A 26,123-nucleotide genomic window follows, 5' to 3' on the forward strand; every position below is an offset into this window, starting at 1 on the left:
TAAAGTGATCTTTACAGGTTGTAGCCTTAACTGAATACCTCTTTATAGATCCAGATATCTTTATAGATATCTTTTGATATCAGTTTGAGTTTTTAGCCTTAATAAAACAGTGATTTGGAGGCATAGGAGCCAAGTTATTTTATCAGGTTTTTTTCAGTATTGAAGAAATGAAATATGAAGAAAGGGGAAAATGTGAGCCAGAGAAAGAATGTAATGGACAGTCTGTAAGATCCACTTAAAGTAAAAAATAACATGGTGAATATTAATATAGGATGTTATAGCTAGAGGATATCATCTGTAATAATAATAATAAAGGTCTTTTCTTTTTCTTCCTTTTTTTTTGGTACTGGGGATCAAACTCGGGTCCTTGGCTTGCGAGGCAGGCGGCGGAACCAATGAGCTAAATCCCCGGCCCCTTTTTTTTTTTCAGACAGGGCCTCGCTATGTAGTTTAGACTGAGCTTAAACTCACTATATAGCCCAGGCTGGCCTCGAACTTGAGCAATCCTCCTGCCTCAGCCTCCTGAGTGCTGGGATTACAGGTGTGTGCCACCATGCCTGGCCTGACCTCTGTTGAATCCCTAGTCTCTGGCTTATAGTTGGCCTCCAGCAAGTATTTTTTGAATCATACAGTGTTATTTAACACAGATTATCTCTTGATGGCAAAGTATTTATTTTCTTGTGGAATATACAGAACAACACAATGAAATCAAAACAAATTTATTACTAGACAATTACAGTTCTAGAGCAAGGCAAAAAGAATCATTAAATCACTGGCCTCATAAAAAGAAGGCTTATCTGTCACTCTACCAAGTCAAATAAAATTAAAGCCTCATTGTACACCCAAACAAATTGCAGGTGTGTTTTTAAAAATTAGAAAGTAGGGCCAGGGATTTAGCTCAGTGGTTTCGCCACCTGCTGCGCAAGCGGAAGGACCTAAGTTCGATCCCCGGTACCAAAAAAAAAGTAAAACCCTCAAAAATAAAGATAAAGAGGGACTGCATAAATGGATTGGAAGAATTTAAAGTGATATTTAATTACATTGACATTTAAACATTACATGTTAAAAATAGAAAAATCTATACTCTTAAACTAGGATAAAATATTTATAACAGGATTGGCAGAGGGTTAATGTATTTAATATTTACTGAATTTCTTACACATCAAGGAAATAGAATACAGTATTCCAGTAGCAAGCAGGTATTGGATAAAGACAGACTGTTCGAGGTAGGAGAAAAACAGTTGGCCGATACAAAGGGAAAATAGCCAGCCTCAACAGTCATCTTTGTTTTGTTACTATGTTAGAGGAAAATCTCCAGACTTGCACTGTTAAACGTTCTGTTAACTATAGATTCTTTTTTATGTTGCTTTTTGGGGTTTTTATTTTTTGTTTTTCCACTCCTGGGATCAAACTCAGGACTTTTAGTTCTTGTTGGCTGAGAATTCTTATCAGGAATGCTTGGTGAATTTTGCCGCATACTTTTTCTGTGTCTATTGATATTCATGCAGTTTTTCCCTTTCAGTTGGTTAGTGTGGCGAATTACAGTGATTGATTTTTGAATGCTAAGCCAACGTGAGATTTCTGAGCTAAGTGTGTCATTATGATGTATTATCCCTTTTACATATTGCTGGATTTCCTTTGCTAGATCCACTATGATTTGATTTTGTTTAGAATTATTACAATTGTATCCATGAGAGATATTCATCTGTAGCTTCCTTTTCTCATCATGTTTTTCTGATTTTGGTGTCAGTAATCCTGATCGCCTAGAATGAGGTGGAGTGTTCCTTCTTAAACTTTCTAGAAGAGTTTATGTAGAATTAGTATTACTTCCTCCTCAGAAATTTAGTAGAATTTACTATTCCTTTTTTTTAATGGAAAGGTTTTAAACTTCAGTTTAGTAGGTGAAAGGTTTCTCAGGTCATTGATTGCTTCTGTGAGCTTTAATAGATTTATATCTATTTCATTTAAGTTCTTGAATTTACTGGCCTGTATAAATGTAAATATTATAAATTCCCCAATTAAAAAGCAAAAATGATCTTTTTAGAATCTTTGGTGATACCAACCTCCCTAATTTTTTTTTTTTTTTTTTTTTTGGTACTGGGGATAGAACTCGGGACCTTGCACTTTCGAGGCAGACGGTGGAACCACTGAACTAAATCCCTGGCCCAACCTCCCTAATTCTTGATAATTCTTGTGTTCTCTTTTTTGTTTGTTTTTGAGACGGGGTCTCCCGTTGTAGCCCAGGCTGGCCTCAAAGTCACTGCAATTCTCCTGCCTCAGCCTCCCGAGTGCTAGGTTTACTGGTGCACCACCATACCCAGCTTGTGTTCCCATTTTATTGTGATCAGTTTGACTAAAGATTGTCAATTTTATTGATCTCAAAGAACCAGCTTTTGGTTTCATTGATTTTTTTTTTTTTTTTTTGGTTTTGGTTTTATGGTTTTCATTATATTAATTTATGCTTTTAATCTTTATATTTTCTTTCTTCTGCTTACTTTATATTTAGATGTTTTTCTTATTTCTTTTTTATTTGTTGGTTGCTTGGTGCTGGAGATTGAACCCCAACCTTGTACATGCTAGGTATTTCTTGTTTCTTAGGGTAGAAGCTATGTTCATTGATTAAACACCCCCTACCCCACCCCCATACCAGGGATCGAACTCAGGACCTTGCGATTGCCAGGCAGGTGTGGCACCACTGAGCTAAATCCCCAGCCCCTTTCTTCTTTTCTAATATAGGTATATAGTGTTATTAATTTACCCCTAAAAACTGCTCTAACAGCACCCTGCACATTCAGTTATGTTCTCATTTTTATTCCATTCAAAATACTTTGTGATTTCCCTTTTAGTTTCTTGTTTCATGTGTATTTTTTATAAATGTACCAAATGTGGTGATTTTCTAGGGATCTTTTTGTTACTGCTATTGAATTTAATTCCACTGTGGCCAAATAACCTACTTTGTCTGACTTGAATCCTGTTAAATTGGTTCTTATTTTTATGTCTCAGATTATGGTCTCTCTTGGTAAATTATGTATACACTTGAAAAGTATATATTTGAGTGTTTGGCAGAGTGTCCTCTAAATGTCAATTACATCAAGTTTGTGTAGTTGAAGTATTCTATATCCTTACCGATTTTCTATTTACTTTTTCTGTCAGTTTTTGAGGAAAGAATATTGAAATCTCTGACAGTAATTGTAGGTTTCTTTCTCCTTGCAGTTCTTTTTTTCTTTTCCTTTTTTGGTACCGGGGATTGAACTCGGGTCCTTGTGCTTGCACAGCAGGCGGTGAAACCACTGAGCTAAATCCCCGGCCCACTCCTTGCAGTTCTATTAGCTTTTGCTTCCTATTTTTGAAGCTGTAAATGTATGCACATTTAAAATTGTATCTTTTTGGGCCAGGGATTTAGCTTAGTGGTTCCACTGCCTGCCCCGCAAATGCAAGGACCCGAGTTTGATCCCTGGTACCAAAAAAAAAAATTGTATCCTTTTGATGAATTGATACCTTTGTCATTATGAAATGACTTTAGCCCTGATGAAATTCTGTTTTTAAAATCTGTCTTGATATTAATATAGCCATTTCTGCTAGCTTGGTATATATTTTTACATAATCTATTTGTCTTAGTATATATATCTTTATATTAAACCTATTTTTTATAAGCAATATATAGGTCATCTTGATTTTTTTTGGTCCAATTTTGTAATTTCTATCTTTTAATTGGAGGTTTAGACTATTTACATTTAATATAGTTATTGATATAGGTTTAAGTCTGTCCTTGCTATTTGTCTTTTATTTACCCTGATTTAAATAATTTTAAAAAGCATATTTAATCACGTAGTTGCCATTTTTGGTTCTCGTCAATCTTTTGTGTAGGCCCATTTAGTATCATTGGTATCATTTGTTACTTCTTGTAGTAAAGATCCACTGAATTCTTTCAGTTTTGATGCCCAAAGAATATTTTCCATTTGGCTTTGAAAGATATTTTTCCTGAGCATAGATTCTGTGTCAACAGTCTTTTTGGTTTGGTTTTGTTTTTGTCACTTGGCTTGCATTGTTACCCTCAACAAACTTCTTTATTATCCTTATTTTTGTTCTTCTGTACTTAACATCCCTCACTCTCCTTGCTGGGGATCAAACCTAGGGCCTTGTATATGCTAGGTAAGCTACCACTGAGTTACACCCTCAGCCTACTATGGTTGGTCTCTCTGTCCATCTGTGTCTGTCTGTCTCTCCCTCTATCTGTCCTCCCCCTTCCTTCTCTCCCTTTCTTCTTCTCCTTTCCTCTTCCTCCCTCCCTCCCTTCTCTTCTCCGTCATTCTCTCTACTTACCACCTCTGGTATTTGAGACAGGGTCTCACGCTGTAGTCCAGACTGCTCTCTCATGCCTCAGCCACTTGAGTGCTGGGGTTACAGGCACAGGCCACTGTGCCCAGCTCCACCATGGTCTCTCTTGGTTCAGGTTAAATGAAGTTGAAACCAAAACTTTTTATTATTACATGTTTATGTACATCATGATCACATTCATCTTGGGGAGTTGGTTCATGTCCATAACACATCATAGGAGAATTGACATTTGTGATTTCCAAGTGAGGCTGCTGTCTATTGTATTCAGACCTTGAAGATTAACTTTAATACCAAAACCTTTTCTTTTTTGGTACCAGGGATCGAACTTAGGACCTTGTGCATGCCAGGCAGACATGGCACCACTGAGCTAAATCTCCAGCCCAAAACTTTTGCCCACTGTGAAAATTGTATTTAAGTATATAGATTGTGTGAATCTATCACAGGGATGTTATATGCACAATTGGAAGTTACCATTATTTCATATTGGTATATTTGTCCATTAAAATGTATAATTTTTTGCCAGGGATTTAGCTCAGCAGTGGCACCACCTGCCTCACAAGCACAAGGTCCTGGGTTTGATCATGGGTACCAAAATAAATAAATAAATAAAGTATGTAATTTTTTAAAGTTGACACATAATTAAGACGATTGCATGTTTATTTTCTTCAGTAAACATTTTCATTTTAATTTTTGAGTAGATAATACAGTTACATGATATGAAGTCAAAGCTACACAATTGTAGTCTGAGAAATCTTACTCCTACCACTGCTTCCCTGCCCACTGCTGCCCTTTTAGTGATTTTTTTTTTTGTTTTCGATAATCTGGGATTGAACTCAGGACCTTGTGCTTGTGAGGTAGGTGCGGTGCCACTGAGCTAAATGCCCAGCCCTTAGTGATTTCTTTTTATCCTTCATGCGTCCTAATGCAAATGCAACCAAATACAAATATTATATAGTTTAATTCCATTCTCTACCTTTCTCACACTACAGGCAGCGTATTATGTACACTGTCTTATCTCTTCTTAAAATGTTTTTTAGCCTGGGTTGATTTCTGTATATATGCTTAGAGAGCTTCCTCTTGTTTCTTTTTCTGAACTGAGTATTCCCAGTGTGGCTGTTCCATAGTTTATTTAAGCAACCCTTTATTGATGAGCTGTCAATTGTTTCCAAGGCCCTACCCAGCTGATCATTCTAGGAATCTTTGTTACTTGTGAATGAAGTGGGATGGGTTATTGGGGAGAGGGAGGAGATCGGTATTTTTATTTGGTTTCTTCCACTCTCATAATTTCTGTGGTTCAGCAAGAAAAATTAGCCAGGGAAAAATGTGACTGGAAGAAATAATGATTAAATGCATTATTATTAAAACCATGCTTCATGTGTGTGAGGCCCTGGGTTCATTCACCAGCACTGTAAAGGAAAAAAGCAACAAAAACAAAAAACAAAAAAAACAGTGCTGCAGTGAATAACTTTATACTTATGGGGTAGATGAGCAAGCAGGGTTTCTTTGCCAGAAGTGAGATTATGGGGTCAACCAGTAAATATGTGTGCAGTTGGCAGGTATAGTTATTCTCCTTAATATCACACAGTGGGCAGCGACATTGGTGGGGGTGGGATGGGGGAGCGCGAGAGTGAATGAGTGGCTGAGTGAGTTTACCTCTCTGAGGCAGTGAGAGGCCGGGGGCCTACCTCCAAGGAGCGGGGTGCAGTGGTGTGGTGGCAGCTTGGTTGTGAGGAGGCGGGGAAGTGGGTATCCAGGCCCCACCATGGAGGGCATGGACGTGGACCTGGACCCCGAGCTGATGCAGGAGTTCAGCTACCTGGGCACCACCAAAAAAGACGTGCTCATCTCTGAGTTCCAGTGGCTGCTCAGCTTCCAGCCCAACCCGGCCGACTGCGCCTTCTTCCTGGACATGACCAACTGGACCTTACAAGCAGCAATTGGTGCCTATTATGACTTTGAAAGCCTAAACATCAGTGTGCCCTCTATGTCCTTTGTTGAAGATGTCACCATAGGAGAAGGGGAGTCAATACCTCCTGATACTCAGTTTGTAAAAACATGGTGGATCCAGAATTCTTGAGCAGAAGTCTGGCCTCCAGGGGTTTGTCTTAAATATGTTGAGGGAGACCAATTTGGACATGTGAACATGGTGATGGTGAGATCCCTAGAGCCCCAAGAGATTGCAGATGTCAGCGTCCAGATGTGCAGGCCCATTGCTTGTTGGCCTTTTGGCTAAGATCAAGTGCAGATGTGCAGCCCCAGCAGAGTAGAAATGTATCAGGGACAGTGGCGGATGTGCACTGCTACCGGACTCTACTATTGAGATGTCATCTGGGTGATTCTCAGAGTGGAGTTGGGTTGACTTTTAGGAGTAACACAGCAGCTGTCATCTTTTGAGACGGAGTTCAACACACAGCCGCATCGCAAGGTAGAAGGAAACTTCCCATTTGCCTCTCCCCAAAAGGACTGACAATCAGATGAAAACAACTTAAAAGACCCTGGGGGTTACTTGATCAGCAAAAACACATGGGCCCCTGCTCCTGACCAAACCGAACAAGATCAGGATAGACTCACAGGATAGATTCTCTGTAAATCTGTCCCCCAGGAGTCATGCAAACAACTTAATAGAAGTGACTTACAGTAGGGGGCTCCATGGGCCTTACCCCTTTGGCCAGTCTTAAACGGGTGTCAGCAAGAAGAAAAATTAACAAAAGACAGAAGGCCTGACTTTGGGGGGAGAGCAGGGGGTTCATCTGGATGGCAGACCACGCAGAGAGGACCCTGCTCTGACTCCCCATCCCAGAAGAGGAGGAAGCAGCAGATAGACTGGTTGGAGTGGACTCATTATGCATGTGTGAGTGCTGATCTCAAGGATGGTCTTGAGGCTACCAGAAATCCACACAGTCATCTTGGGTTTTGTTCATTAGTTGTCAGTCTAAGTCATTGGGTCACTCGGGAAAGGGAAAAAAGTTTTAGATGGGGGAAAATAAGCCATCTTTGTAAACAAAAATTATTTTACCTGCAGAAAAAAAAAATCACAGTCATTTTGCAGTCCTGCTAGCAATGCATGCAAGTACTGCTTCTTTGCAGCCATCCCAACAGACAATGTTATTAATCTTTTAAAAATTTTTTTTGAATTTTTGTGAATTTGATAAATGAAAAATCATATCTTGGTGTCGTTTTTAATTTGTATTCTTTTTTTGTTTGTTTAATTTGTATTCTGAGTAAGGTCCACATCCTTTGAAATGTTTAAAGACCCTTTTTGGTTTTGGTTTTGGTTTCTTTGGTACCGGGGATCGAACTCGGGACCTTGTGCTTGCAAAGCAGGCACAGGAACCACTGAGCTAAATCCCTGGCCCTAAGTGACCATTTTTGTATTGCCCATTTTTCTTTTGGGTTGTCTGTCTTATCCCCCTCTTCTAAGTTTCTTAAAAATAGTGGGATTAGTCCTTTGTTTCTTATATGAATTATAGTCTTTTTGACACACTTACGGTATTTTTGTTTCGTTGTGCTATTTTTTTTTTTGGTACCAGGGATTGAACTTGGGACCTTGCGCTTTCCAGGCAAGTATGGCGTGTTGTGCCACAATTTTCAAGCTTTTATGTGATTGACTTCAGGATTTTGAGCTATAGTTGGAAAGGTCTTCCTTGCTCCAAATTATTAGTGTCCACCCAGGAGTTATAGTAATTGCAGTTTCAGTTTTCACATTTAAATCACCCATGTTGCTTTTGTCTTACTATTGTGATTTCTTGACTGTTTTTGGCTTCACTTTCACAAAATTTGGCATTTGTAGGTTTTCTCGGTCCCCTAGTTTCACTAAATTAAAGATGTAGTTTTTATGTGGGATATGTATATAGGTATACACATTTATACTCCTGCATGGATTTGGGGGTGGATATGCATTCTTGTTGCTCTGTATGGTTTTAGAAGTGGAAAGATTTGAGACTAGGCCATCACCATGTTTTTTCCAGAACTTTTAGATAAAATAAAATTGTAATAACATGATACTATAAAGTGGAGAGGGAAAACTGGAGCCTACCAGGTGAAGTTCTGCACTAGTAAACTGGAACATCATGTTTTATTTTGCAGTAGAAAAGGTTTTTGTTTTGTTTTGTGGTTTGAGACAGGGTCTTGCTGTGTAGTTCAGGCTGGCCTTGAACTCACTATGTAGCCCAGGCTGGCCTCAAACTCATGGTAATGCCTCAACCTCCCAAGTGCTGGGATTTGCAGTAGGAAAGTTTTAAGATGTGTATGTTGGTTATTCTCAGCCTTTAGGAGCGCTAAGACATGGCATTGGTAGCAACTCTCAAATCCTTGGATGCAGTAGATGCAAGGGGGCAGTGCTTGTGACCAACTTTATCACTTTGGACCAGGAGTCTTAATTTTTTTTTTTTTGGTTCTGGGAATTGAACTCGGGACCTTGCGCTTCCCAGGCAGGCAGCAAAACCACTGAGCTAAATCCCCAGCCCTGGGAGTCTAATTTTTTTATGTTGTATTTAATTGAATAGTTGTTGTGGACATCTTGTGTTTCAAGGAAAAAGTGTTTGTGATAAAAATGGAGATGAAAGGGTTGGAAGATAATTATTGTTTGGGGGTCAGACAACTCCTTTGTCTCTGTTTTACTGGCCTTTCTCTTCAGGGTATAGAGGGATGAGAAAAGATTTTACTATTAAGATTATTTACTGTTGAATTTCATTGTTGCCAGATCAATAACACATTGTTACTTGGGACATAGTGGAAATATCTTGGTTACAGCATCTCCTGCTTTACAGTGTATTTCCTTGCAATGGTTTCTAATTCTCTATTATGAAAGTAAGGCAACTCTGTTGTTAGTAGGCAGAAACTAAAGTCAGATTCTTATCCTCCCAGTACCTAGTCCAGAACTTGTGACATAACAGGTGACTGGTAAAACTAGTTGACTTAATCCAGCTCAGAAAGAGACAGAAATTCTAAAATGTGTACTGTATTGGAATGCAAAATGTACGTTATAGTACTACTACCATGTTAAATAAAGGTACAGAATTTATAAAGTGTGAGAAATAGAGCTTCATCCAGACACAAGTCATGTGTCATATAATTCTGAATTGATTTTAGTTAAATCTCATACCGCTACATTTGTGTGTGTAGCTTCTGTGTACCTATACTATTGCTAAAAATATTTTACTTGGGCTTAAATGTATTTCACAATACATTACTTGGTGTTACTCATTGATAATAGAATTCTTTTCAGTCTGATACTGTTCATTTTCTGTCAACAGAAAATTACAATTATTGATTCTTCTATACTTCATAGTTAAGAAAGTATTGCTGGTGGGAGTGGAGTGGATTTTTGTTGTTGTTGTTATTCTGTATGCTCCCTTGTCTGTAAGCTGGTTTTTCTCTGTCTGCAGCTCACTTACATTATAATATCATAGAAATGATAGGTGTGAGTACCAGTAACTGGAGAGCAAGAGTATGCTTTTAAATCTCCCGTTTCCCTCCTGGCTCAGAGCCAGTGATATGAAGCCAGCACAAAGCAAAAGAGCCTATGAATTATGATGTTGAGCCATCTTATTGGAATGGTTTGGTTTGCAAGTGGCACAAAACAGATTATCAGTCTTTGCATTACTGCTTTACAGTCTAATTTTAATTTTTTGAAAGATTTTTCTTTAGCTGTAGACTGATGTATTTCAGGCCTTGGGAGCAGCTGCTGTGTTGCAGCACATTAATTAAAGGGCAATTATTACTACTATGCACCAGGGTTCTTGCCACCCATTTGATTCAGGGCTGTCGCTTGTCTCTTGTGCCAGGTGTGCAAATGAGGTTCAAATCAGGAGTTAAGGATTACTCTATTAAAAGGCTTAGTAGCTTTTCCTTATTACCAAATACTATGGTTATTAGGTATGCTGCATATAATTAGAGTTAATGCTGCCACGATTGGTTGTTTACAATTAAAAACTAGATAGTGGTGTAGCACATGGACCTAATTAGACAAACCTGGGTTCAAGACATGGTTCCCACTTCCCAGCTGTGTGATTTTAAGCAATTTACTTGGCCTCTCTGATCCAGTTTTCTTCTCTTAAGAGTATACCAATACTAACTACATCATGGTGCTGACAGATATTGGAATAATGCACCTAACTCTGTCCTTGGCATATAGTAAATACTCAGAAAATGATAGTTGTTATTGATTGGAGACTGACTGGCTATGTTTTACTTTGTTGACTGTAAAAATCCAGTAATTATAAGAATATGCCATTATTTTATGCACTATTGAAAATTATAGTATAGGGGGCCAGGGATTTAGCTCAGTGGTTCCACCGCCTGCCTCACAAGCGGAAGGGCCCGAGTTTGATCCCTGGTACCAAAAAAAAAAAAATTATAGTATGTTAACTTATACATTAAAATGTGAAAAAATATACACTTCAGAATAGGTAAAATAGTTACATTTTTAAAAATTGTGGTAAAATATGCACACCATGAAATTCACATGTAGCCACATTGAAGTGCAGCACAGTGACAGTAAGACCAATCGCACGGCCTGTCCCATGATGGCTGCCCTTCCCAGAGCTGTTTCATCTTCCACAACCCCAGCTCCCACTCCCACTCCTGCCCACCCCTGGTAGCCAGTCTTCTTCTTTTTTTTTTTTGGTACTGGGGATCGAACTCAGGACCTTGTGCTTGGGAGGCAGGCGGTGGCACCACTGAGCTAAATCCCCAGCCGAGTACTCTTCTCAGCCTCATCTCCATGGATTTGCCTGTGCCAGGCTCCTCCTAAGGGCCACTATTTGAATGTCTATTTGAATGTCTGTTTTTATAGACATTCAAAGTATGTGATCGGCAAGATCCAATGACCGTGACCTGACACATGAAGTGGTGGGGATGACCCTGAGAAGGGGACTTTCTGGTTTAGCAGTTTTTGAGGCCATAGAAGAGAGTGAGGTGCTGGTGTGGAAGATAACAGGGGTTTGTATGTATTTAGGGTTTCATTTTTCAATTTTTAAATCTTATTCTTTTTTTTTTTTAAATCTTATTCTTTTGAATGTATTTTATGAAGCAGGTACAGGTAGTTTTATTTTTTCCATCCACTTGGCTTCAGTACTATTTACTGAGCAACTCATCTTTTCTCTACTGATTTTTAAAAAGATTCACTTAAGAATTTAAACTGCTCTTCACAAGACATATTGTCAGAGACAGTTTTCCCTGCGCTGCTTGTGACACTTTGTAAATTCAGAGGTAATGGAAAAGCTAGAAAGTAAACACAAAAATTTCATTGTCAGTAATCTAGGCTGCTCTTCTATGTAAAATAAGGTCTCCATTTTCCTCTCTAGGAGAAACAAAAGAATAAATGATTTCATTCAGCCTTTTAAACTTTATGCAAAATTTATTTGACTCTAATGGCACAGTAATGTCTCCTTCAGCAGTGCCACTTAAGAGTAATAATGGCAGTGCTGGGGATTTAGCTCAGTGGTTCTGCCGACTGCCTCACAAGCGCAAGGTCCCAAGTTCAAGCCCCGGTACCAAAAAAAAAAAAAGAGTAATAATGGCAGAAGTAAATGAAATTGGTGTGTGACTTGCTCCTTTGGGGTAGTACTTGAGAAGCCCAGCAGGAGCTTGAACTTGGCAGCTGGAGAAGGCAGAGGTGGGTTGGCAGTTAAGGAGCTCCCCGACCTGTGCTCTTTGCTTTTGTTTCAGGGTACTCTGTGACACTCTTTTGAGCTGCCCTTGTAGGCTTCAAGTACCCTTGAGGAGCAAGTACCCAGATGACTTTGATGAGAACCAGTAACAAAAACAAGATCACATTCAATACATCTATTGTTTTAAAACATGGGATGTGTTTTACACCTTTAGGATTCTTCAACCTCATAACATTTGTATAAAGAGTAAGGGGCAAATAAATAGTCTGATGCTATAGTTTTTTTTATTTTCTGCTTGAGAGACATGTTATTTCCCCTCCTCTCCTTTTAATCTTCCTGCTTCCTTGACACAACTGCTTCTGAACTCCATTCTCGTCTCTCCCTGCTGTGACAGTTCACTAGCACTTCACAATACCTACGACTCTTTCAACTTTTATTTTCCACCAACTGTCAGTTGGAAAATAAGGTTCCTTTGTTTGGGAGGGAAAGGATAGAATCCTTTCTGAATGTCTCCTTTTCCTTTGAAGTAGGAGCACTTCAGAGACAATTGAACTGCTTTTAGATTTTCCTTGCCACCAAGCCTTTTCTTCTGATAAATTCTGCCATGAACACACTGTTCTGTTGATGACATCGATTTGTTGCTATGGAAATAGTGGTAGTGTCACAGATTCAGCCCAGTGACTTTACTGCACATTCTTACAGGAGAAATGGGTAAGGCTTTAGGGGAAAACCTCATTAAAACTAAAAGCTATCAATTATAAGCAGGTGAAAGGTAAATGGAAGCAACCTTTTCCATCATGGAAACAAAAAGTGAACCCTTGGAAAACTCACTTCATGCAATCCAATCCCTCAGAAAATTCAGATCTACAAGAAATAAAAAATTTACATTTTTCCCAGAATATTTCTTCCACTTAAATTCAAATCTCTTAACTCAAATTATTTGCATTAAAACAGCCTTTCCCTTTTTTTCTTCAGGACAGGGGCAGCCACAAGCAGCCCCTTCTCCGGCCACAGCAGCCAGTCCATCAGTCAGCAAGCCTCAGCAGCAGAATGGGAGCTCAGGAGCTGGTAAGATAGCCACAGAAGGACATGTGTTGGCTGTGTGTGTCAGAAGTTGAATAATGTTTTAAATTTTATCTGGGCCTAAAGAGAGTTTTCATAATGCTATACATGACAAGAATTGTCTTACAAAGAATAATTCCAATCCTTATTGTATACTTTGTGATAAAAAAAAAATGATCAGCTTTCATTGCATTGTATTGTGTTTTGTTCTTTTTGAGACAGGCTCTCCCTAGTTAGTTCAAGTTGGCCTTGAACTCCCTATGTAGACCAGGCTGACCTCAAACTCCAGCGATCTCCTGCCAGGGCCTCCCATACTGGGATTACACTGTGCACCACTACACCTGGTGATAGTCTTTTAAAGACACTGAATAATATACCCTTTTAAAATCAGAGTGATTGTGCTTTTCTCAGTTAATAGCTTATCTGGTACTGTGGTTTCTTACATCTTTGTGTTTTACACCCTCTGCCTCTCTGTGAATTTGCATACCTTTTAAATTCTCGCCTTTTAACTATCTAGGATCCACTTATTACATTTTGTCTCTCTCCAGTTTTCCCATTTTGGGTTCTCATGGGCATGTTTCATTTTCTGAAAGACAGAATCATTTATATTGGTCATAGATTCTGCTTCTCGGTCTCATGGATGAGAAATAATTTCTTTTAACTTTCTCTGGGACAGGCCCTGAGGGGCCCTGGTGGAATCATTTTGTCTACTTTTGGAACTTTGTTTTAGGAACCTCTTGATCTGGGAAGTTACCACCAAAAGCTCTAATTTGTACACTGTGGTTTGATTTATTTTTAGAGGTCTGTTTTTCTGTCACAACATTACATACGCCTCCTTCTCTCATCTCTTCAACTATTAGTTTCTATTTTTCAATGCAGAGTTCTAAGAAAAGCAGGTTAAGACGTCACTAATGTTTCTGTGAAACCTTCCAGACATACGACTTTTCCCCATTGGTCTTTGTTGTTTTTATCTAGTAATACCTGTGAATCTGCCCAGCAAGGTAGTGCACACCTATAATCCCCACATTTGGGAAACTGAGGCAGGAAGATCGTCTCGAGTTTGATGCCAGCCTGGACTACATAGTGAATTCAAGACCAGCCTGAACTACATAGCAAGACCTTGTCCCAAAAAAACAAACAAAAACCTTGAATTTTGCATCTATTTGTCTTCCTTTATGGTTGGATCTTCATATACACAGCTCTCAAATTATATACTATTGAAGGGGGTAGTGGAATAGATTATCAGAAATGCTGAGTAAACTAAAAGTCTCTTTCTTAGGGGCTGAAATACAAATAATACATTATTTATTCTTCCCTCTCCCTTCACAGATTTACCTTTCCATTTGTGCTTCACAGTGTACTGAAATTTTTTTTGGTACTGGGGATCGAACTTGGGACCTTGCACTTGCGAGGCAGGCGGCGGAACCACTGAGCTTAAATTCCTGGCCCCTGAGATTTTAATGATTAATGATCCCTAAACTGGGTTGTGAAAGAAAATGGACTAGATATGTAATGAGCAATGGCTACCTGGCACAGAAAAAAAAAAAAAATGGATGAAGGCTGGGCACAGGGATGCACACCTTTAATCCCAACACTCCGGGAGACCACAGCAAGGAGGATCATGTGTTCAAGGCCAGCCTGAGCTACACAGTGAAACCCTGTCTCAAAAAACATAAATCCTGCCTGGCAAGAGCAAGGCTCTGAGTTCGATTCCCAGTACCAAAAAAACCCCACATAAACACATTGGATGAATGGATGTCACGTGTGTGTTTAATAAAATTGTGTATTCTATTCTTACTATTACCCTACTTGGAGTAATGTAATACATGCAGTAGAAGCTCAGTAAATAAATGGTGGATTTATATTTTTAGTCAGGTTCTATTCTGAGGTAATGTTTTTGTATAGAGCATACAAAATCATAGAACTAAATTAGGTTTTCTGAATTGGAGGTTGAGCTTTATGGACCGTGTATGGATAAAAGAACTCTTTTGCTGATAGGCTCAATGCCCTGTTCTTTGACTGTGGAGGGCAGGTACATAGCCTTGGATAAAGGAGGCAGGGCGTCATGGTGGCCACCCTCCCTCCATGTCTTGACTAAAAACCGATTCCCACACCATGCTCTCAACTAAACATCATCTTACAGACTTTCCATCCTCTGGTGGTGTTTTCTTTGTTGTTGTTCTTGTTGTTTTTGAGACAAGGTCTCACCAGGCAGTTCAGGCTAGCCTTGAACTCACTAGCCCAGGCTAGCCTCAAACTCTCATCAATCCTCTTGCCTCAACCTCCCAAGTGCTTGGATTACAGGCATGTGCCACCACACCCGGCCCTGTGGCGGTGTTTTGAGATGATATTGGTGATAGTTGTCCTTCACTGCCAGTGTCCATCCTATAGGTCCATTATATCCTGGTCTTTGTTCTTTTTTTCCTTTGGTACTGGGGATCAAACCCAGCACCTTGTGTATGATAGTCGGGTAACGGATGAGACTGATGATTTGCCATCAGTTTTCTCCATCAAGAAAGTTGATTTTTTTACTCTGCCCAACAATGCAAGAGAAGTTTCAGAGAATGGACCTCAGAAAAAGAAGTGTGCGGATTGTTACCATCATTATCGTCCTCAGGGCTTAAGTCAGCAGATAGAATCGTGAGCTCCAGTGCGCCCAGACTTCCTTCTAGCTTGCTCTCCTAGACTCCTGCTTCAGTCTGTATCTGACTGCATATTTCTTGGAGACTGAAAAGGAAAAACTTTGCTTCTGATTTTGTATGATTTCACCAGTGGCACATCAGTAATAAGAATTATTGTAAAACTTATTATAAAAGTTAAGTAGAGGGCCGGGGATTTAGCTCAGTGGTTCCACCGCCTGCCTCAAAAGCGGAAGGACCAGAGTTTGATCCCCAGTACCAAAGAAAAAAAAAAAGTTAAGTAGAATAATGATTGTCCTTTTGTGTGTATGTGTTTGTAAAGGTTCCTCTGTACCCAAGGCTTATGGTGCCTCAAAGACGTTCGGAAAACCTGGAGGGACCGGCCTGTTACACCCTTCTGGGGGGACACAGTCCAAAGTGGTACCCATCGTCAGCCTCACTCCATACCAGTCCAAGTGAGTGGCTGCAGAGGACCAGGGCAGAATGTACCTAGAAAATGGTATAAGTAGTTATTGTGGGCTCTGTGTGGCTTATGCATGAATTGTGAGATCACCACCACATATGTGGGTTTCTTTCTTTTTTTCTGAGGTGGAGGAGGGTACAAATCGCAGCAGTCTTTTAACTCTCTTATCAAAAAGAATGACAAAACTAGTCTGCCATTAAGGAGTTTTATTATTTTCAAAGAATTTGAAATTAAGACTATTTACTGCTTAATGATTCAGTTACTAGGCTTGTGAATAAAAATAAATACTTGTGTTAATGCAGAAGGCACTTCATCCCATAAATAGGTGACTTTTGGTCTAAAAATTGTTACTGTGATTTACTTTGACTAAGATAATCTGTACTATTTGTATTAACTGCATTAATATATACCAAACATATATTTCTTGTATGACTTTTCCCATTAAAAATTAATTTAAGTGTTGAGAATTAGAGTTCTTTTTCAGAATTCTTTCAGATAGGTTTTTATTTATTCCTCCATACTTGGTAATATAGGGAAGACTTTATCCCCTGTGAAATTGCAAATATGGTAATGCATGTACCCAGTACCTCTGTTCAGGGTGGGCACCAGGCCTGAGTCTCTGACCTTAAGCTTCCATTTGCAGTGGCCTTGTGTCTAAGGTCACAGTGCTTCAATGTGTTTTTCTTTAGTGGCCCAGGAACTCCACATTCTGTAGCTTTGTGTTTATACTCAGTGTGCATTAGAAAGGAGACAAGACCAGGGAAATAGCTCAGTGGTGTTGCACCTGCCTGGTAAGCACAAGGTCCTGAGTTCGATTCCCAGTACCAAAAAAGGAAAGGAGGCAGGAATTTGATACCTGTATTAGCCAGCTTTCCATTGCTGTGACGACATACCTGAGGACAACAACTTAAAAGAGCAAAAAGTTTATTTTGGCTCACAGTCTCCAACACTTCCATCTTGTTCAGTGGCTCTGTTGATTTGGGCCTGAGGTGAGGCGGAACAGCAGCGTGGAGGGTGTGATTGAGCAAAGCTGCTCCTCTCATGGCAGCCTGGAAGCACGGACTGAGAGCCAAAGAGGAAGGGGCTGGGGACAAGGTACAGGCCCTAAGTTCACATCCCCATACCTCACTCCCTTCAAGTCAGTCCTGCCTCCTTAATTTCCATCACCTCCTAATAATGCCATCAAATCACGAATCCATCAGTGGTTAATTCACTGATGAAGTCGGAGCCCTCGTGAGCCGGTCACCATTCAGAAGCCCCACCTCTGAACATGTAGGCCTATTGGGGAAGTTTGCTCGTTTGTTTTATAGAGGCTTGAACACAGGACCATAGCACTAAACTACATCCCCGGGTCCTTTTATTTTTTACTTTAAGACACGCAGGTCTTGCTAAGTTGCCCAGGTTGGGCTTAAGTTGGCAATCTTCCTGCCTCAGCTTCCACAATGCTGGGATTACAGACATGCACCACTGCGCCCAGCTCTGGGAAATATTTTAGATCTAAACCGTAACACCACCAGTTATAGCAGTTCCCATAATTGAAAATAGTGACAAAATATAATTGCTGGTATTGCTGCATTTTTTAGCTTGGAACCTTTCATTAAAGAGATAGCGTTGCCTTGGTGATGGTTTTTTGAGAAGGAAGAGAGCTTATAAATTTACTTATTTGACAGGAGAATGAATTAGTGTTAAACCACCTTGTATGTTTTTTACTATTTGCTTACCCTGTAAATTGTCAAGCTTGTATGTCATCTTGGGGTTTTAATTAGCTAGATTAAAATACAGCTAACATTGACAAATGGAACATGCATAAGGTAAGAAAGGCCATAGAAAGATGATTTCTTACTTGATCTTTATTCCAAATAAGACACCAAACCCTAATGTAACCTGTTTGTTTTTTAGGTGGACTGTTTGTGCTCGTGTTACCAACAAAAGTCAGATCCGTACCTGGAGCAATTCTCGAGGGGAAGGGAAGCTTTTCTCTCTAGAACTAGTGGATGAAAGTGTGAGTACATGATGCATGGGAATTTGGAGTGAGGGACACTGTAAACTGGCCTGTGTGGTAGGCCAGAGAGAAACATGTGGTTGTCCTCGTGGTTTTCCCTTTGTTGTAGCTCTTCGACGCCCTCTGTGGTAGAGGGTTAAAAGTCATTTATAAAATCTTTGGTCTTAAAGGAAAGAATTTGTGGCAGAAATTAGAAACTAGTTTTCTGAGTGTATAAGGCGCTTCATGGGCAAGAGAAGCTGGAGACAATTTGCCTTGCCAGAGGCACCGCCCAGGCTGTGACATCTGCTGATAGCAGAGTGGAGCTTTGGGCCCCAGCCAGAGACAGGTGACGGCCACCTTCCAGTGAGTGGCTTGTGGGAAATGGGATCTGACCACACAGACTCCATATGCTTTATCTAAACCAAGCAAAACCCTGATGGTAGGAGAAAAAAATCTCCAAGCTGTGGAACTGTGATAGCTTTATCTGTTTGTTAGTTTAGTTTGTAATTCCTAAATGTACTTCAAGCATTCTTTTCAGATTGCGTCATGTTTCTTATTTGTTCAAATCCCCAAGATGGCAGGGAAAATTTTTTTTCCTTTCTTCTTTTTTTCCCCCCCGGAAGATGGTGTAACATCCCCACATGTTTGACTATCTGATAGCAGAATCTGTATCAGAATGAAGTTTTCTGCAAAGTGTTGGTCTAATCTGAAGTTGGCTGAGATTTCAATGATTTATTGAAGATTCTCATCCATCTGTAACAGTTTGACTGACAGAAAAGTAAAAGTGATAATCAAGTCACAAACAACTTGAAAACAGGACTTGTGATGCCATTCTTGGCAGTGGCTCCTGAATGTGGAATAATCTGTTGTTTAGGTTGCAGGCGTGAGGGAAACCAGTGAATCACCCTGGTTCAGCATGCTTCCCCGTGGGCTGCAGTCGTGTCGCTCAGTGTCTAAAAAATTGAGGTTTATAAAGCTCAGTTATGGGATCAGCTAGTTGAACTTCATGTTTCACCTGAGCTGATAGCTTGAATGTGTGACTATAAGATGTGGCTTCCTGTGATGCTGCAGCCCTTTCGTGGGTCACCTTTGTGCTTGTTCTGCTGCTCCAAAGATGTCATCTTGATGTTAAAGTGGCCTGCTTTTCACTGGTCAAATTGTTTTTTTGTTTGAGGAGGGTGGTTCTTTCTTTCCTTCTTTCTTTCTGTCTTTCTTTCTTTCTTTTTGTTTGGTCACTTTTTAAAATAATTTTTTATGAAAAAATAAAATAAGATAACAATAGTTGATAGTCTGTATCATTATCTTCAGAGTAGTTACTTAAGAGTATAGGACATAGACAAAAAAGTTTCTCTTAACAAAGAAACAGATAATAGCACAGAACTTTCTTTTTAATGAGCTAAGAGGAACTAGTAGTATAAGTGAAACAAATTAGCATATATATTAAAATATTTTTGAAACAGTGGAATAGGTAATTTGGGGAGTGTTTTTGTTTGTTGGTTTAGTTTAGTTTGGTTTTTTGAGATAGGCTCTTGCTATGTAGTTTCACGCTGGCCTTGAACTCATGTAGCCCAGGCTGACCTCAAACTCACAACAATTGTCATGCCTCAGCCTCCCAATTGCTGAGATTATAGACATACACCACCATGCCAAGCCTATTTGGGGGATTTGAACAGCTCCCTCCTTGAACTGGCTTCGAACATCATAATGCTAACCTGTTTTCACTTACTTCTGCAGGGTGAAATCAGAGCTACTGCTTTCAATGAGCAAGTGGACAAGTTCTTCCCCCTCATTGAAGTGAACAAGGTACAGTAATACCAATTTAGAATGGGCACAGTAAAGTTGGATGGTAGAACAAGGACGAGGAGACTCCTGTCCATTGGAGGATCGTGTCTGATTTGTTGGGCTCTCTTGCAGTGGGTGGCTTGGCTTTTTTTGCAGGTGTATTATTTCTCAAAAGGCACCCTGAAGATTGCTAACAAACAGTTCACAGCTGTTAAAAACGACTATGAGATGACCTTCAATAATGAGACTTCTGTCGTGCCCTGTGAAGATGATCATCATTTACCTACAGTTCAGTTTGATTTCACAGGAATAGGTGATCTGGAGAACAAGTCTAAAGATTCACTTATTGGTAAGTCCAGATTTGAGGACAAAGAGTGGTGATGATTTTCAGTGTATGGCGGGTGCAAAACTTAGATGCTTGCTTACCATCAGCCTTTGGTGATGTTACGGGAGGAGACTTGACCTCTTCTGCTAAGACCTTGTGTCTGTTTTTTAGACATAATTGGGATCTGCAAGAGCTATGAAGATGCCACTAAAATCACAGTGAAGTCTAGCAACAGAGAAGTTGCTAAGAGAAATATCTATTTGATGGACATGTCAGGGAAAGTGGTGACTGCTACCCTGTGGGGAGAAGATGTAAGTACTTGCAGTGAACAAAAAGAGCTCTGTGGGTAGGTTGTCTTGTCCTGTGGGGCTTCAGCTGCGTAGGTGGTAAAGGGTTGTGCTACCTAGTGATCTTTTTTTTTCTTAGTGATCATTTGAAGTCCTTTCTTTTACTTCAGTGAGGTATGCTGTGATTTCAGCTTTCTGTAGTGAAGTTCCCTTTCCTCTAACTCTAAGAAAGTACTAATAGATTAGTTTTGATGTATTTCTCAAGATTCTTATTGTGAGGTCTGTCTGTATAGGTTCTACATACGTTGATTATATTCACTCCACTATTGACTGTTTCGCTTGTTTTCTCTCAAAATATTCTGTGTGTTCCTGCCAGTGACACTTGTGTGTTTGGTGTTTGTTTTGCAGGCTGACAAATTTGATGGTTCTAGACAGCCTGTGATGGCCATAAAAGGAGCCAGAGTTTCTGATTTTGGTGGACGGACCCTTTCTGTACTGTCTTCAAGCACTATTATCATGAATCCTGACATCCCTGAGGCCTATAAGCTTCGTGGATGGTAGGTTTTGTGGAGCTAAACCAAGGGGTTATTTGACCCCAGGCTTTGAGTATAGGAGCACTCTACCAAGAAAAAGGCCTTGTGACTGAATGGAGCAGTCTCTGTATTTCTTGGAGGCATATGCCTTCTGAGAGAATGGCTTTAAAGCCCTGAAACTGACAAACTCTAATCCCATGACAAACCTGGCAAGTTGGAAGAAGGCAATTAGAATGTAAGGGCTGCATGCTGACCTCAATCCTGACAAAATAGGGAAGGCCAGGCTTTAGCAGTGTGTGCTGAAGGATTGTATGCTTAGGGTATCTTTTGCTCCCAGGCTTGAGTAGTAAAGGGGACAGTGTGCTTGTTTACTCCCTGGAGTCTCTGGTGCTGGACACATCTTCTAGTGAATATTACTGGACTTTGATAAAACAGTGGGCTTTTGGTTAGCATTATATTGTTATTCCCAAAGCACTCAAGGGATGAGGAGAGCCTATTAAAAATCTCACTCTATCTAGCTTTTAAGACATTAAAGCTCTGGAGCACTTCAGCCTGAAGCACGATAGGGCAGAATTGATGTGGTTAGGGAAAACACGTTAGCCAAAGCTTAATAATTTGTATAGCTATAATCACAGGATTGGGGGGCATGTGTCAGTTTCTAACTATGTCTTAGGATTTAAGTGACTCAAGGATTAGCCTGTATTTCGTTCTCCTAGGAGTTTTTGAGTCTAACATGAACCAATAGCACCATTATTTCACAAAACATCTGCTGGATTTTCCCATGATTTAAGCCATCCTCATGAGTATGACCCACCTGTATCTATTTAACCATTCTGGTAGCTTGCACCGCATTATAAGGTAGGGCCTGTTAATAGTCTGAACCACAAATAACCATGGTTTTGGTTAGCTCTTCTTGCTTGATATACTTTCACACTCTGGGGCATGACCCCAGGTTAATTGTGTGTCCACTTTGAGGTATTCATATTTTACTTGTCAATATTTGTGATCCCAGGCTATATAAAAAGACATGGCTGTGCCCCGAACGAAATAACTTGACATTGATCAAAGAGGAGTTCAGTGTAGCACACACTCCACCTAGGATTACAGAGTCTAGATCTTGGCTGTAACAGATGGGAATTTTTATTGTAAGAAGGGCTGCCTCTCTCCTTGCTCTCTTGACTCCTGATGAGCTGTCTTTGATGGCAAATGTCTCCTTGGAGTTTTTGAAACTATAAACTTGTTTTTGTTGTTGTTGTTTTAATTTCACTATTTTATTTTTTGCGTACATATTTGATTAAAAATCAGTGAATTCCTAAGCCCAGTTCAAGTAACTGGAGAGCCTTTATAAGTAGTTTATATCTTCTAGACCAGTGATGGCAGAGCTTTTAGAGCTTTCAGTGATAACAAACAGCTGACTGTGCCATGGGTTCACCACCACTGGTCTGGACCCAGAGTATGCTGCAAACACAGTCTGAAGTAAAAGGCCCAATAACATTTATCTAAAGACATGTTTAGAAATTCTAATCCAGTACATTAAGATGTTCCCTTTCTCTGGTAGCAGGGTTGACTCATACCTGGCTGCTAGGCCACTGTTCCAAGGTATGGCCAAGAAAACAGTGTACAGACCACCAAAAACTAAATCAACTAGTCCAGCCTGTGTCATGGTACAGGCTTTATAATTCAAATCTCCTGTGCCCAGAGGTAAACTTACAAAACTTGTGTAAGAGGCACTTCCTGACAAAAATGGTCACCGCCATAGGTAAACCAGCAGCTGTACCAGCCTGTCATGTGCCAGGAGCACCGGAAAAGATTGTTTGCTATTAGGCCACATGTTGATCCCTGTTCAAGTAGACTCCTGTGTTTCTGGAAGCTGGTTAAATTTTCTGGTTGTGATACCATTATCAGTTACATTTTCCTTGATAGTATCATCTGGTTTATGATTTCCCATCTTGAGCTACATGCCTGCCCCCCAAGTTCAGTGCTGCCTGCATTCTTTCTCTGCCATGCCCGGGCTGCCTGCAGCCTTTGCTCCTCTCACCCTGGCACAGCCATTTCTGCCTTACACGTGGCTCGGCCACAGATGCCCCAAAACCATAAACCTGTGTGGCTAGTGGTGAAACCAATTTATGGGCCTTACTGTGCTGTATTTAGCTGCTTGCCTGACAGAATGACAAGGTAATTGTCTGCAGCTTTGGGCAGAATACATTCTGTTGGAAGGCTCTTTTTAGGGGACTAATTCTTACTTACCCACCTTCTGGATTGTGTTTGTTTTGTTTTGTTTTGGTACCAGGGATCAAACTGGGGACCTTGTGCTTGCGAGGCAGGGGGCAGGTGGCAGAACCACTGAGCTAAATCCCCGGCCCTCGTGTTTGGTGTTTTTAATCTCAGCCTGACTGCTATCTGCCACAGGTATGGTCCTGTGTCACCTTCTGGCTTGCTTTACTTCATATCAACTGATAGATGACCAAGATGTATAATCATTTTTAATAATAATTCAATACAAATTAATTTAACTTTAATATTGGCATAAGTAACATCTCACTAAGCCAGGAGTAGTAGCACCCATCTTTAATCTCACCACTCTGGGAGGCGGAGGCAGAGGATCAAAAGTTCAAGCCCAGCCTGTGTAACTTGGTCATTTAGTGAGACCCTATCTCAAAATTTTTAAAAAGCCCCATCTTCAAACTCCTGTATCGCTAAGTAAATAAATGGTAAATCTACAAGAAAGCAAATAGTATTTTCTGAGAGATTACATGGGTTACATAATCATTTAGAGTAGATGATTGGGCTTAAAAGGTTTTCTGCCATGGAAACATCTTTGCCTAATCTGTTACAATATGTTAACTGTTCCTTTCCATTCCAATACATTTAAGTGATGATAAAAATGCAGCTGTTACTGAGGTGAGCATTAGCTGCCCAGAGGACTGTACCAGGGCTCCACAGTGGTCCTGGCCACTTCTGATGTCCATGGCCAGTTTAGGACAAGGGTCCTTGGTACTTTGGCACTGTTTGTCTTGACCACTGGGGGGCATCACAACAAATGAGAAGACATTTGTTCTTTAGCAGACTTAACTTCAGTACAGTGAAGATACATTACTAACTTCACCTGCAGGATGTGACTGATATGAAAGCGGGGGACAGGGAGCTTGTATCTAGTCTATAGAAACAAGTAGCGCATGCAGGAAGTACATAAAGTGCCTGTTATTTGTTTTTCAGGTTTGATGCAGAAGGACAAGCCTTAGATGGTGTTTCCATCTCTGATCTAAAGAGTGGGGGGCTAGGAGCAAGCAACACCAACTGGAAAACTTTATACGAGGTGAAATCAGAGAACCTGGGCCAAGGTGACAAGGTATCTTATGTGCCTCCGTCCTTTACAAAAGCATAGAGTGCTTGCAAAGGGAGGATGAGTTTGAAATCTGGTTTCTGATACCAGCTGTCAGATGTTAATTCAGAGCTGTGATTCTTACCTGAGGCTCTGCCCAAAGCATGGTGCCTTGGCTGAGTCACTGGCCGGGCTTCCCAGTGGGAACAGTGGGAACTCTGATATGTTAAGGTAGAAAGATGTGAAGAACTATCAGAAGGAACTTGAAGAAGGAGTAATGACCAAGCTCTTAGGATAGTATGAACTGATTTCAGGCCCATATTTCTGTCTGCTTGTTCCTGCAAATTGAAGTGTTTGTATATCACAAAGACATTTTTTTTGGTACCGGGGATCGAACTCGGATCCTTGCGCTTGCAAGGCAGGTGTCGGAACCGCTGAGCTAAATCCTCAACCCACAGAGACGTTTTTTGAGCGGAGCAGATTAGTCAGGCTCAGCATCGGGCAATAGGTGATTGCCAGGTACTTTCACCTCCTAGGCCAGACTTGCCACTGTGCCCTACAAGGATTGGCTCTGGTGTTGGACCTCAGTTGGAGCTTCCCTTCCAGTATTTGTTTAGTGACCCTCTCCCCATCTTGATCTAACCTGTGTTGTCAGCAGTTCAGTATTTAAAGTGTTTATTTCTCTTTTATACTCCCCCAAATAACAATCCCTGTTCCTTTGTCATCATATACAATGTATATTTTATTCCTGTCTCATTTTCCTGTACACCCCTGTTCATCACTGTCATCAATAGCAACTTATAATGCTATTATTATATAACACCCAGAGAGTTCAACATTGGACAGATCTATGTTGTTCTGTCATAGGGCCAGCCACTATTCCAGTTTTCTTGCACCGATTTAAAAGGTAGACAGTGTGTAATAAGAAATGAGGCATTCAACCCAGTGTGGTGGCACACACCTATAATCCCAGCACTCTGGGAGGTTGAGGCAGAAGGATCGTAAACAGGGTCTTGCTAAGTCACTAAATTGCCCTGGCTGGGCTCATACTTGCAGTCCTTCTGCCTCAGCTTCAGAGTGCTAGGATTATGGGCATATGCTACCACACTGGCCCCTTCTTTCCTCCCTTTGTCTCTTATCTCTTTCCCTTTCTTTTTCCTCTCAGTCTGTCTCTGTCTCTCTCTTTCTCTTGTGCACATGTGTGTGTTACAGGGGATTGAACCCAGGGCCTCATACATGTTAGGCAAGTATTCTACCACTAAACTGCGTTACCAGGTCATTTTATATTTTGAAGCAGAGTCTTGCTCATTTGCCCACCTGGCCCTCTAAATTTGTGATTTCTTGACCTCAAAAGTAGCTGGGATTACAGGAGTGCATCTTAGTGCTCACCTTACTCTGCCACCGAGCTATATCCTCTGTCCGGCTTTCTTTTTTTCTTTTTTTTTTTTTATTGTTTCTTTTTGGGGTTTTGAGACAAGGCCTCGGTATGTTCGGCAGGACCTGAACTCGCTATGTAGCTCAGTCTGGCTTCAAACTCACAGCCTCCCATAGGTATGTGCCACCATCCCAACAAATTTTTTTATTTTAAAAAAATGGGGTTGCTTTTTTGGTTTAGTTTTGTTTGGTTTGGTTTGATTGGTTGGTTGTTTTGTTTTGTTTTGTGAGATAGGGACTTGCTATGTAGTCCAAATTGGCCTTGAACTCACTGTGTAGCCCGGGCTGGCCTCAAACTCTTGGCAGTCCTCCCACCTCAGTCCTCCTGAGTGCTGGAATTT

At 40.4% G+C, this 26,123-nt stretch overlaps 1 protein-coding gene and 2 pseudogenes across 3 annotated transcripts in view; 2 read left to right on the forward strand and 1 right to left on the reverse strand.

Moving 5' to 3' along the window:
- Positions 1–26,123, forward strand: part of Rpa1 (replication protein A1) — a 58,892-nt gene that overhangs the window by 21,292 nt on the left and 11,477 nt on the right. For both annotated transcript variants that reach the window (XM_004857149.4, XM_021238213.2), the window contains exons 6-13: positions 12,927–13,019; positions 15,975–16,107; positions 18,015–18,117; positions 19,834–19,902; positions 20,038–20,230; positions 20,378–20,517; positions 20,902–21,050; positions 24,243–24,375. In XM_004857149.4, the coding sequence (XP_004857206.1) occupies positions 12,927–13,019; positions 15,975–16,107; positions 18,015–18,117; positions 19,834–19,902; positions 20,038–20,230; positions 20,378–20,517; positions 20,902–21,050; positions 24,243–24,375 (1,013 nt within the window). The remainder of the gene's footprint in view (positions 1–12,926; positions 13,020–15,974; positions 16,108–18,014; positions 18,118–19,833; positions 19,903–20,037; positions 20,231–20,377; positions 20,518–20,901; positions 21,051–24,242; positions 24,376–26,123) is intronic.
- LOC147823855 (protein ILRUN pseudogene) lies at positions 11–12,920 on the forward strand (annotated as a pseudogene). The gene has a single exon (XR_015443186.1). The product of XR_015443186.1 is annotated as a protein ILRUN pseudogene (transcript).
- LOC110344380 (transmembrane protein 126A pseudogene) lies at positions 21,046–24,248 on the reverse strand (annotated as a pseudogene).

The sequence above is a fragment of the Heterocephalus glaber genome, unplaced genomic scaffold (assembly GCF_053883595.1).
Source record: "Heterocephalus glaber isolate CG9 unplaced genomic scaffold, H.glaber_assembly_v1.0 deba00001564, whole genome shotgun sequence".
Classification (NCBI taxonomy): domain Eukaryota; kingdom Metazoa; phylum Chordata; class Mammalia; order Rodentia; family Bathyergidae; genus Heterocephalus; species Heterocephalus glaber.